The sequence below is a fragment of the Ruditapes philippinarum genome, unplaced genomic scaffold (genome assembly GCF_026571515.1).
Source record: "Ruditapes philippinarum isolate M1 unplaced genomic scaffold, ASM2657151v2 ctg17_1_1_1_1, whole genome shotgun sequence".
Taxonomy (NCBI): Eukaryota; Metazoa; Mollusca; class Bivalvia; order Venerida; family Veneridae; genus Ruditapes; species Ruditapes philippinarum.
Genome location: NW_026865484.1, coordinates 194,419 through 208,158, shown reverse-complemented (window position 1 = coordinate 208,158; position 13,740 = coordinate 194,419). Strand labels below are relative to the sequence as shown.

The following is a 13,740-nucleotide window of genomic DNA, read 5'->3' as shown; positions in this document are numbered from 1 at the left end:
TGTGGATGACTTCACATTTGTCGGGATTAAAAGCCATCTGCCAATCATCCTCCCAGGATTGGAGACTATCAAGGTCATGTTGGAGTTGGCGTGAGTCCTCAGGGCTACGGATGATTCTGTACAGGAGGCAATCATCGGCGAAGAGTCGAGTCGTGGATTGGACTTTCGATGGTAAATCATTGATGTAGGCCAGGAAAAGAAGAGGGTCGAGGACGCTGCCCTGAGGGACACCAGAGGTAACAGGTGAGGTAGCTGAAAAGGAGCCCTCAAGGACAACCTGTTGTGTGCGCGACGAGGGAAAGTCTTCAATCCAGGAGTGGGTTGTGCCTCTTATTCCATAATGGTCCAGTTTCTGAAGGAGACGTGAGTGTGGAACTTTATCAAATGCTTTTGAGAAGTCAAGCAGAACAGCGTCAATTTGATGGTTGTTATATATTCCTTTGGCTAAGTCATTAATGGTCATTAGTAGTTGAGTGTCACAGGAGCGTTTTTTTCTGAACCCATGTTGGTAGTCAGAGAGGATGTTGTGTGAGTCAAAGTGAGACATGATGTTGCTGAAGATGATGTGTTCCAGTACTTTGCAGGAGACTGATGTTAGAGAGATAGGTCTGTAGTTGGATGGTGATGAGCGATTTCCTTTTTTGAAGACAGGTGAGACAAGGGCGGTTTTCGAGTGGGATCTGACCTTGATCCAGAGACAGCTGGAATAGCTTTGCTAGGCCTGGAGACAACTCTTCTGATGCAAGTTTGAGGAGCCTAGTGGGTATTTTGTCTGGGCCTGGAGCCTTGTGTGGCTTAAGATTCGACAGAAGCTTCTGGACGCCCTTAATCGTGACATGTATAGGGTTTAGAGTTGGTAAGCAACTTGGAGGAAGAGTAGGGCGTTGAGCCATGTCCTCTTTGGTGAAGACAGAGGTGAACTGGTTGTTTAGAAGTTCAGCTTTCTGTTTACCATCGCTGTATGCCAACCCGTCCTTCTTGAGTGGAGACACACCAAAGTTGTCTTTCTTCTTGGATTTGATGTAGTTCCAGAAGACTTTTGGGTTTTGATGGTCTGGCTGGAGCATGTCTGATATGTGGGCATCGTGGACAGATCTGCATAGGCGCTGGGCTTTCCTTTTGATATCTTTATATTTTGACCAGTCAGAAGTGGAGTTTGAGTTCTTGGCACGCCGGAACCACCTTCGTTTCAGTCTGGTAATTCGCCTTATATCCCGGTTGATCCATGGCTGATTGAATCTTTGAGCACTTTGGCGATGTGGGACTTCATCTTCAATGATCTTTTGGCAGCCATTTTTGAAAATAGTCCAGATGTAATTAATGTCTGAAGAGGGGTTGATTTTCTCTAGTAAGGTATCTGATAAGGCTTTGCTTTTTTCTTTAATGGTATTGATGTTGGCCTTCCCCCACATGTACAGGGTGCGCTTTGTTGGTTTAATACGTGTGGCACACATGTTGGTGTCAACAAATATGGCGTGGTGGTCGCTTATCCCTGGGGTTGCTGTACAGCGGTTGACAAGTTGTGGTCGATTGGTGAGGAAAAGGTCAAGTATATTGTCGCCTCTTGTAGGGAAGTCAACAATTTGTGTGAGGCCTAGTTCAGGTTCTAGGAGAAGAAATTGTTCATTTATTGCTTTCCTGTATTGGTGTCCATTGATTGCGTTGTTTGACCAATTAATATCTGGTAGATTGAAGTCACCTGCAATCCAAATAGTAGCATTTTTAAATTTGTTGCAGATGTGTGAGATGGCATTGAATAGATGTCTTGAATATTCTTCATCATTATTAGTTGGTCTGTAAGCTGAGCCGATGATGAGGGTCTCTTTATTGATGCATTCAATTTTCTGGAATAGGATGTCACATGGAGTGTTGACTTCGACTGGTTCGCTGACAATGTTGTCCTTAACAAGAATGAGGCTCCCTCCATAGCCATCAGGTCTATCCTTACGGTGAATGGTGTAGTTGCTGTTAGTTGGAAGAACTTCAGCATCATAGATTGTTGGGTTTAGCCACGTTTCACAGCCACATATGATGTCGCAGCTGACAGATTCAAGGAAGTTCCAGAAGCTTGCTTTCTTTTTGGAGCTGCAGACACTCTGAATATTAATGCTGGCTAGTCGGATGTTGTTTGTGCGTAGTTTGTGCTTGAAATTCTTTTTAGGACTAGAGCATGACGGTGGGAAGTTTTCCATACTAGAAGTGCTGTGAGTTGATCTGGAAATACTGGATATGTCTGATATATTGACGCTGGATACGCTCTCTAGTTCTGAGATGTCGCTGCTGATAACTGAATGTAGGCTGTTTCCATGGTTTGGTTGATCTGTGTCAATCTGGTGGACATAGACCGAGTCGAATAGGCTTGAAGAGAAGTTGGGGATACCACAAGAAAAACATGTAAAGCTCATATCGTTGTCAGATTTAGTGAAGGGCAGGAAGACAGCATCATTCAGCTGTATACACTTAGCATGGTACCATGTTTCACACTCATCGCAGTAGATAGCCTTCTGATTCCAATGGCAGCCTTTCTCACAAACGCCGCATGGGAATTTAAACTTGCGCTGTATTGGTCCAGGGTTCAGTTGGGTGTCAGATGATCGTAGATTTAGTAGAAAACTGAGAAAGCGAAGGTGTTGTTTGCGTTTGAAGAAGATACCCTGGCCACATACAGATTGCACTGCATGTAGTGGGGGAATGGGGTCTGTGTTGCACGAACTGGCATATGTGAAAGTCTTCGACACCACGGAGTCCCTATCAGTATAGTCCCTAGGTTGTTTACAGACACATGGTTGAGTGTACTATTTAATGTGGCAAATATTGCTAAAACCAAAGGTAAAAAGTCAGGTTTAGAGATCAGCATAATTCTTACCATGTAGTTCGTTCAATATATATACAAGATATTCTGATAAATTTACATTTTATGTTTCTAATATGTTACATATATTGTTATACACTTTTCTTCTCTCCTCTACTTACAGTACAGGTAAGTCTCAAGCCCTCAGTGTTTATCTCCCTTTATAAAGCCTTATGTGCACTATCATAAAGTGATATTTAGGTACGCCAATGATGTACTAAATATACAAATGACATTATAAATATAAACACATGACATTATAAGTTAATACACATGACATTATTAGTCTTTACATATGACATTATAAGGCTATACATATGACATTATAGGTAGCACGTTGGACTGTGAATCGGGCGTCCCGGGTTCGATTCCCCGACGGTACAGGTCACTTTCGTTGTGATTGATCTACGGTCATCCGCACTGTACCTTTGCTCTGGTATGTACAGAAGTTTCAGTTCCTTGCGAAAGTGAATGCAACTAGTACTGGTAAACTGTTTGACAGCCTGCCCAGGAATGATGCGGTGGTTGAAGTGTCCTCTGGTGAATTCAATGTGGCTTACTGTCGTGATCCAGAGTGAAAACTACCAACACCACCACCATTATATCTATACATATGACATTATATGTCTATACATATGACATTATAATTATGTATTTAAAAGGCTAATACATGTTTAAGGTACAAACTCTAAAACTCAAATGAATTAAAAGGACGTTATAATCATAACTAAGCACATTGGTAGAAATAGAAAGAAGTAATAAACACATCATATTTATCAATTTTATTGATTTTGTAAATACAATAATTATGCTCCCATTATAAAATCTGTGACCAATCAATTTTCATTTTTTAAAAAATGATTCAACAACAAACGAGTATTGTTCAAAGTGCACCTTAACTGACGACACATTTACACAAAAAACATACATATGTATATAACTAAACGAAACCCTCTAGTGCCCTCTAATTTTCATTAATGTTTACTTAACGATATATTTATATAACTGCCAACTATCTAAAAAAACAAACAATAAAAACCCAAAAAAGCAAAGAATAACTTAATTATAATTGGATGTTGGCATATTTTTATTATCAAACATCCCAAAATTAAAACAATATTGTGTAGGAATAATTCAAAAAGATCCATAACAGAAATTATTGAAAATTTCCTTTTCCTCCACTTAACCACGGGGCTATATTATACATACATACCATAATTATTTTTTTTCATCTAACTTAATATCTCTTTAACAGTCCAAAATTAAAACAAACAAAAGCAAATGATACTGCGTCACTATACAATGGTGTTAAGATGACGATGTAAGGAGTAGAGGGTGATGATTTGATGGCACAAAACACATGGTAAGTATTATATATTTGTACATTGCAAATTAATACATATATTATTGATACCTTACATTTTCCAATTATCTTTATCATAAATAATTCTTATTTAACAATGTTCAATAAACCAATTCAAAAATAGATACAATTTGATCATAATGCAAAAAAAATCTGAATTCACTTGAACATTACATAAGTCTTATGTATATTAAAATTTGTAATCAGTTTTGTATTTAGCATCCTTCTTCATTGATATAGTCACTATCACAAATTGGAATGTGCACTAAAAATTATATACAGTATATTTATTTTATATAATATACAACATATAAACTGTATGATTCTTTCTACCCTCAATTTATATAAAGGAATGTATAATAATATATCATAACATAAAATATCTCTCTTTCAGATTTTGTAATTTTTATACTGAGTTTATCATATAATTTGATCAAATTCATTTAGAAACCAGGTCAAAAGGATTTTTCTCGAAAAGGAAAGTTTAATATATAGTAAGTTATAAGTAATTCAACATCAAGAAAGATCTTTTTAAGTGACAGATATTAATTGACTGAGAGACACAATTTTGTCTACTACAACCTATCAATTATATTTAATGTATATTCAATGATGGATATTACACTACACAGAGTGGGATATATAAAAATTGTAATTTATTCATACAATAATTATTTTAATCAGTGTACATCCCAACACTTTGTATTTTTATTTGTACCATGATGATATCTGATATCACTAACACAGTAACAGCTAGGGAGAGAAGTTATACTCGGTGACAAAAAATACATCTTCATTAAGTTAAAGTGAAAATGTACTTCTTATAAGTAGGGTACAACTGAAAAAGTATTAATAGAGAAATATTGAAGTAATAATAGTCTTCAAAATAATGAGACCTAAGAAAACATGAATCATTTGACACTTGTACTGGCATTTTTTAATAATATTTAAAATGCCTTATTATTATACATTATGTATTAAATCATAAATCACTTTATATAAAACTTACTATGACTAAGCAACTACAAAATATGGTTTTGAGACGTGTAACTATGTTACTTACATACTCAATATAGTCATGAAAATGACTAAGTATGTTCTATATCATGACAAATCTTATACAAGAATACTGATTTGATCCCTTAAAATGTGCCTCATAAATAAACATTGATCAAATGATCACTATTAAACAAAGTAAAACAAAAGTACACTAAATTTACCTCTCATAGATGCTCTACTATTATTTGGAATGATTAGCAATCAGTATTGACAATATGTCAGATAATAACATCATTACCACAATAAAACATAAACATTTTGTAACATGTAGAATCTACCTTTGCATATAAAGATTGACATAAAAAAAGAAATGCCCAGAAAATGACAGGATAGTCGTTATACATGTAGTTAAAGGAAATGCGAGCAAGTGTTGGCTATAAAACTAAGGCACATTTTACGTGTTTTTTTTGAAGATGTACTGAAGAGGTACTGCAGTAAGTAGATATATCTCGTGTACAATATTTGTTGTAAGTGGCCAATATGCCCAGTGCAGGGATCAATACAGCTTATTAAATACGTTATCTGCTTCCCTGCCTATATTTACTACAATGCAGCATAACAGTGTAAGGGGAAGCAACTCCAGAATAACCAAATGCATGTATGTAGCTACATACCCTGTTATCTCAATTAAAACACTCTAAAAGGAAAATTTGAGCTATGAGAAGAGACAAATGTTCAGCTTGTTTCTATACTTTGTTTTCCCTATATTTTAATATATTAATATAAAGAAATCTTGTTCAAAGTGAACGTGTTAATCATGTCCTTTTAAGAATATAAGTTATATAACTTATTATTGTAATATTAATACACTTGTTACTATATATAGTAACAAAATTGCCTATGATTTCAACTGATTATGAGTGTCACGTGACCTATTATGAGTTTGCGGCCCGGGGCCGAGAACTAGTTATCAGCCCGCAGAACATGTGCACGTGCACAAACTGAAACAATGACGTCATATTTTACGTCATCAAACAGTTAACTGTAAAAGTGAAAGTAGGTTGTCAGCACGAATTGAGAGCTTAAGCGTATTTAGTACAAACTATTGAAATTTGAAGAAATAATACGACAAATTCATTCCGAAAAAAAAAATGAAAATAGAACTTGCTTCTAGATTCTACTGCTTTGAACACACAAACAGTAAACATCTCTGTACAGAACAGTAGAAAAGTAGACAAGAATTTCAACGAAAGAACTTTGTTGTTGTATTTTTAAAAAAATGCTACTATTAGATCTACCAAGTGTATTAAAGACATTAATACACGTCAGAGTAGGGCCGGGAGGTGATAATCGGCCCTGAATGAATAATGGCCCTCGGGTCCATTATTCATTTTGCGGGCCGATTATCACCTTCCGGCCCTCTCCTGCCGTGTATTAACCTCTTATTACATAATAGTAATAAGATCTTTGCATGCGGTATTTTTTTTATTTTTATGAAGGTAATTAAACTGTGTAGATATATTATTTCTTAGACAGGAATAGTCTTAAATGTCAACTTCACATCTGCCATATTTTGTTATACAACAAGGGATATTTTTTTTTGTTGGTTTATAGCATCAATTTTGTGACTCACCACCAAACTAAAGGAAAAATAAATATTTACATTTAAACCATATGACTATCACATACGACTTAAACATTTTTTTCCCTGAACCTTACTACTGGTGCTTAACAAATCATGAACTTTATGTTAAATATTCATAAACTTTATGTTAAATATTCATAAACTTTATGTTACAATGTTCATGAATTTTATATTAAAATGCTTACTATCAAATAATAGCTTGATACCACACTTAAGATAAAAAAGAAGAAAATAATAGAAAATAAAAAATGTGAAACTGTAAACCTATGACATTAATATCCAACTTCAACTCTAAAAGAAACTAAAGTAATCAACCCAAATGTGTTGTACAGTGTATAAGTAAAATCAATATTAACCTGCCAAATGTAATACATAATACATGATGAACAGACAATGACTTCATAAATGATCCAGATCTCAAGTAAAAACATGTATTTGACATGTAACATATTTCATGAACACTAATGAAACAAATAAATGAAATCAATACATTACACAACAAGAACCGGTTGAACCGGGTGATGCTCCCCGAGAAGGTTCTGGACACAGGAAAGTATAAAAAAAAATGAACAAAGGGCAAAAAACTCCAAAATTAGGCAAAGCGGAGTTATGTTTTTTTGCACTGCACTTCTATTCAATGAGATCTATCTATCTATAAAGTTTCCTGATGATATCAGAGTTATGTCCCGGGTAAAATTCAAAGTGTAAAAATGAACAAAGGGCAATAACTCCAAAATTAGACCAGGCTTTGTTTAGGTTCTTTAAGCATTGCAGTTCTATCCAATTATATCTAGCTACCTACAAAGTTTCATGTTGATATCTCTAATAGTTTTAAAGTTATGTCAAGGACAAAAGTCAAAAAGTAAAAATAAACAAAGGGCAATTACTTCAAAATAAGGCAAGGCAGAGTAATGATTCTTAAGCACTGCACTTCCACCCAATGAGACCTATCTATCTACAAAGTTTCATGTTGATATCTCTTATAATTTTAGAGTAATGTCCCGGACAAAGTTCAAAGTGTCAAAATGAACAAAGGACAATAACTCCAAAAGTAGGCAAGACAGTGTGACAGTTCTTGTGCACTGCAAACTTACTCAATGAGATCTATCTACCTACAAAGTTTCATGTTGATATCTCATATACATTTAGAGCTAGGTCCCAGAAAAAGTTCAAAGTGTAAAAATAAACAAAGGGGGATAATTCAAAAATTAGGCAAGGCAGAGTTAAGGTTCTTGTTCACTGCACACCTACTCAATGAGATCTATCTACCTACAAAGTTTCATGTTGATACCTATTATAGTTTAAGAGTTATGTCCTGGACAAAGTTCAAAGTGTAAAATAAACAAAGGGGGATAATTCAAAAATTAGGCAAGGCAGAGTTACGGTTCTTGTGCACTGCACACCTACTCAATGAGATCTATCTACCTACAAAGTTTCATGTTGATACCTCTTGTTGTTTCAAAGTTATGTCCCGGACAAATTTCAAAGTGTAAAATAAACAAAGGGGGATAATTCAAAAATTAGGCAAGGCAGAGTTATGGTTCATGTGCACTGCACACCTACTCAATGAGCTCTATCTACCTACAAAGTTTCATGTTGATACCTCTTATACTTTTAGAGTTATGTCCCAGACAAACTTCAAAGTGTAAAATAAAAAAAGGGGGATTATTCAAAAATTAGGCAAGGCAGAGTTACGGTTCTTGTGCACTGCACACCTACTCAATGAGATCTATCTACCTACAAAGTTTCATGTTGATACCTTTTATACTTTTAGAGTTATGTCCCGGACAAACTTCAAAGTGTAAAAATAAACAAAGGGGAATAATTCAAAAATTAGGCAAGGCAGTTAGGTTCTTGTGCACTGCACACCTACTCAATGAGATCTATCTACCTACAAAGTTTCATGTTGATACCTCTTATACTTTTAGAGTTATGTCCCGGACAAAGTTCAAAGTGTAAAAATAAACAAAGGGGAATAATTCAAAAATTAGGCAAGGCAGAGTTACGGTTCTTGTGCACTGCACACCTACTCAATGAGATCTATCTACCTACAAAGTTTCATGTTGATACCTCTTATACTTTTAGAGTTATGTCCCGGACAAAGTTCAAAGTGTAAAAATAAACAAAGGGGAATAATTCAAAAATTAGGCAAGGCAGAGTTACGGTTCTTGTGCACTGCACACCTACTCAATGAGATCTATCTACCTACAAAGTTTCATGTTGATACCTCTTATACTTTTAGAGTTATGTCCCGGACAAACTTCAAAGTGTAAAAATAAACAAAGGGGAATAATTCAAAAATTAGGCAAGGCAGAGTTACGGTTCTTGTGCACTGCACACCTACTCAATGGGATCTATCTACCTACAAAGTTTCATGTTGATACTTCTTATACTTTTAGAGTTATGTCCCGGACAAGAAAAGGGGACGGACGGACGGAAAGACGGACGGACAAGGCGGCGACTATATGCTCCCCCGAAATTTTTCGGGGAGCATAAAAATATGTACATGAGCAATAATGCTTGTGCATTTTTTTCACTAACACAATATGCAAATTATATAATGGCATTTCAAACAGGTAAATTACAATGTACATGAGAATAAATTCTATAAATGGATTTCAAATAAATCTTCTGTAACTCTTATCTTGGTAGAAGATAAATACAACCAGTAACAACCCTCACATCTCCTGTACTAAAATTACGACTTCACTAACATGTCTACTATCAGACACACTGTATGGTGCTTGATAATAAAAACAGCGGGTGAAAAAATCTACTGCAAATCATTTCTCAATTGTTACATACATGTATATGTATAGAGACCTATAATTATTACCTTGTAATAACTTAGAGGATATATAATTTCATAGAAAACCTAAAAGTATCTTCTAACAGTCAATTTACAATTGGTAGAATCATTTTAACTCCAGTAATGGTCTTATAAGAAAGGAATTCATAAATCAATAACAAAGAAAGAAATATTAAACTGAGAAAAATACCCTTACAACTACTGTCGTAGGATGATAACTTGAGCCTTTGTTTACATAACAAAGACCAATAACAATGCGAAAAAATAGGTTAGGCAGATCAATGCCACATCCTATAAAAATGAAAATAAAACTGCATGTTATCATATGTCTTGTTAGCGCAGTAGGTAAAGCAACCATGTCAGTAATGTGTTTTACCCATACAGGCAGTAGTTCGACTACTGGTAAGACATTGTTTTTTTTACCTTAAACAGTCACTTGTTCAGAAAACAAGTTTGACCGGGTTTTTCATATACATACATGAATATGAGATCGAATATTTTATTACACTGCGATCAAAAGATACAAAAAGAAAATAGAATGAAAATAAAAAATAAATATATACGATACAATATATACAATGTATTATAAGAAGAAAACAAAAAGGAAAACGAAAAATGGTTAAATAAAATGATAAAAAATAATGTAAGGAGAAAAAACAGTGGTTATAAAATGGCACTAAGTTGGGTTCGAACCTATGAGTAAAAACACTAAAATTTACAATTACTCCGATCTACCGGCAGAGCCATAACGGTAATACACAAACGAGTCTGTAAGAATATTGCTATATTGTATGTATATGTAAGTGTCTACTTTTACGATATCGGATAATAATCCAGATAACCCCGTTTTTTGGACTTTCCCATGTACCGTTAAGACCGAATTATCATCCTAGGACAGTAAAACATGTTTTCAATAAATACTGTTACAATAATAAATACTAATAATAAGTATTAAGCTATCATCTTATCACAGTTACCTAATTATACATTGTCTACATTTTTTTCTAATCACTCTTTAGTGACACTATAAATCTAAACAACAGTAGAAGGTTTTCTGAAGAAAAGAAAAAATTCTTAACATAAAAAAAACTCAAAAAATATTTATATAACTGATGTTCTATATGTTATACAACATAAATATTACATCACTTAATAAATTATGCATTTATAACTACAATTTTCAATTAATTTCAAATTACAGACATAAATAATGCAGCGTGTGTATTGCTATAAAAAAAAACTGTGCACCAATTTTAAATTTGTTCAAAGGCTTAAGCAGTTTCCATAATTTAACATTATAGACTGACAATAATAAAACATTTTAGTGTAAAAAAACCAGGTTGTATGTATGAGCTACCAGTCTAACAGCTGATGTTTACAGTGGTTTATAACCATTGCTCTGCTTGTACCAAAGTGATTAGTCTTTGCCACTAGTATAGAGCCAGGTCAGTATGTACATCCGTGCAGTCTGATCAGTCTCTATACTATTGGCTGACAAACTTTAAATTTTCATGTTGACATCCCCAAAATTGATAATAGTCAATTCCAAAAATGGAAGATGGATAAGTTTATTTTGTAAATTCAGTAGGTGAAGAGGGGTCACGCGAATAACTGCAATACCGATACACTACCGAAATACCCCCGGAATACCCGATAACAGATAAAAGAAATCCTAAATAGCTGATAGTAATGAGATGAATAAATCAAAAATCACTCAATTAAATACTTTGTGTCATAATTCTCGTATTAGCCTAATTGTCCCCGTGTTTTGTATAGTACTAATAATTTGCCGTTTTTTTTTTAAAATCTATTAACAAAGACAAATCACTTGCAGATTGTCAACTGTATCTGCGATTTTAAATTGCAAATTATAACAGTTTTCGTCTTTTCAAATCGTCTGTGAGATTTTGCCAGTCAAAATTCCCCAGTTTGTAATAAAGCACTTCTTAGATGTTTGAACTGTCCTTTTTTTCTAGGTTGTACAATGTCTGGGAGAGATTGTGTTCTCCAGTCTTTTTTTTTAATTAGATGTTATTTTGGATCAAACTTGCGGTATTCCGGCTCCATAGAAATATCGGGAGTATTACGGCTTCCTTAATCTATCATTAATGGGTATTTCGGCTTTCTTATACATATCTATTACCGGGTATTCAGGGGGTATTTCAGTAGTGTTTCGGTATTTCAGTTAGTCATGTGACCGGGTGAAGGGTTATTAAAATTCCTTTCCTTGTGGAGTAAGCGAGCAGTGTTGCAATCGTTATCATGGCTGCAGATCTGTTCTGTTATTAAGGTTGAAATAAATAAAAGTTGTGTAGTCATCATCAGGTATGTATGATCGTATGTCCATTTGATGTTCCCTTTAACGTCATATGTGTAACTGGAATGGATGGAATGACAGAATGCTTTTCTTTCCCAAAAAGTCTTTGATATTTCAAATACACTAACCCTGGCCACAGATATGCAAAACTATGTTTGGGTTCAACACGTGTACATGCTAGAATCATCATAAATATTTGTAGATAGGGTAGAAGAAACACTAGCAGCCAAATTGGCAATGGTATGTCTGTCACGTGACCCCATATTGCTGAAAATAGTGTTCGAGATTCTGAATTATCATTGTTTGTGGAATGATATTTTTGTACATGATCAACAGCATACTGGTTATAATGCTCGTTGATTTCAAACATGTAGTAGAAGAATGAAAACGTTCCTCCTAGGTAAGCAACCACCATCAGCCAGGCTATTCTCTGTCGAAATTTCATCTTCTAAGTTACACACTCTATTCTCCCATCACCTGTAATAAAGTATAATCTTTCTTTTATTCAACTGTTCCAATATAATTGAGGATCAATAATACATACAAACTAACATGCATGTATCTAACAATTTACAAACAAATTTAACAGCCAAGTAACAGTTAGGTCATCAGACAGGTTTGAGACTGATATGTTCCATTAATTTAGAGGGGATGCATTGGTAAGGAATATAATTGTTCTGTAATTGCTAACTTCCCACTTTAGGGCTCTCGTTTGGTAAATTTTGGGGCCGAATATGAACCCTATTCCCCCATTAAAATAGTGTGCCTTTTCCCCTAAAACCGCTAAAATCCCCCTTGAAAATGATATTTAACGGCCATAGTTCAGGGATCGCATTTTTAAGATCATTTTTTATACAAACTATCAAAGATGTATTCAATTTCATTGGAAATAACCAAAATATTTCAGCCAATTGTTGATAAATTTGTTAACTGAATCTTGTTTTTAATGAATTTATTTTCTTCTGTTGAAATTTCCCCTTGAATGAAATTTTTTTGAAAATCATGCAAAATTCCCCCCAAAATTCCTGGCCCAGTCTCAAAATACTAACAAGAGCCCTGCACTTATTTCCTATTTTTGTATAGTAATTAGTAAACTGATGGTATGGTTGCATTTCATCATGTTTGATGGATTATCATGATCAGTATATGTAGAGCAAATTTAAACAATTAAAAAACTTGTGTTTGAGTCCATATTGTAGGTAGTATCACTATGGTGTCTTATTTGTGCCATTTTCCTCTGCGGGGCACAAAGTCGAAAACACGAAAATTCCATAAAGTCAAATTTTGTCATACTATTGCGCTGTTGGGCACAAAGCGAAAACATGATACACGAATGTACCGCAGTCACCCCTTTGTCGTATTATGTTATCCCCTTGCGCACTGCGGAGCGACAAAATGTTGACTTTTCATCTGGCACCCTGTGAAGTCAAAATATATTTTCAATATGCCAAAGCTTGATTCTGAGGTATTTTCGTTCTGGGGCAGAATCTCGCTTTTAAAGGCGAGATATTGCCCACACACAAAAATAGCACAATATCTTGTCGCGCAGTACAATTAGTTGGACTAGCACCCAGTGCAGAGAAAATATGACAAGGTCCAAATCAGCCACCATAGGTACGTCAATGTATATATACCTGTACATTGTAATAAAAATACTGATGATGAATACATACACATGTATGTAACTGGATGCCCACTGATGCTGACTTTGTAAAGTCTTCTTACCTACATCTACAAATCATGACATTGGGTTTAT

At 34.6% G+C, this 13,740-nt stretch overlaps 1 protein-coding gene across 1 annotated transcript; it reads right to left on the bottom strand.

The window, feature by feature from the left end:
• Positions 1-533: 533 nt before the first annotated feature.
• On the bottom strand, positions 534-12,429 carry LOC132729324 (uncharacterized). The gene is made up of 2 exons (XM_060715065.1): positions 12,310-12,429; positions 534-2,795 (listed from the first exon to the last, which is right to left on the bottom strand). Exons 1-2 carry the CDS (start codon positions 12,427-12,429, stop codon positions 534-536), a joined length of 2,382 nt encoding a protein of 793 aa, XP_060571048.1.
• Positions 12,430-13,740: the final 1,311 nt, after the last annotated feature.

Bases quoted from the DNA above. Each gene is read 5' to 3' on its own strand.
- LOC132729324 (XM_060715065.1), bottom strand. From the start codon at position 12,429: ATGAAATTTCGACAGAGAATAGCCTGGCTGATGGTGGTTGCTTACCTA. The intron at 2,796-12,309 runs GTACAAAAATAT...CACATTAAATAG, and splicing joins ACCAGTATGCTGTTGATCAT to TACACTCAACCATGTGTCTG.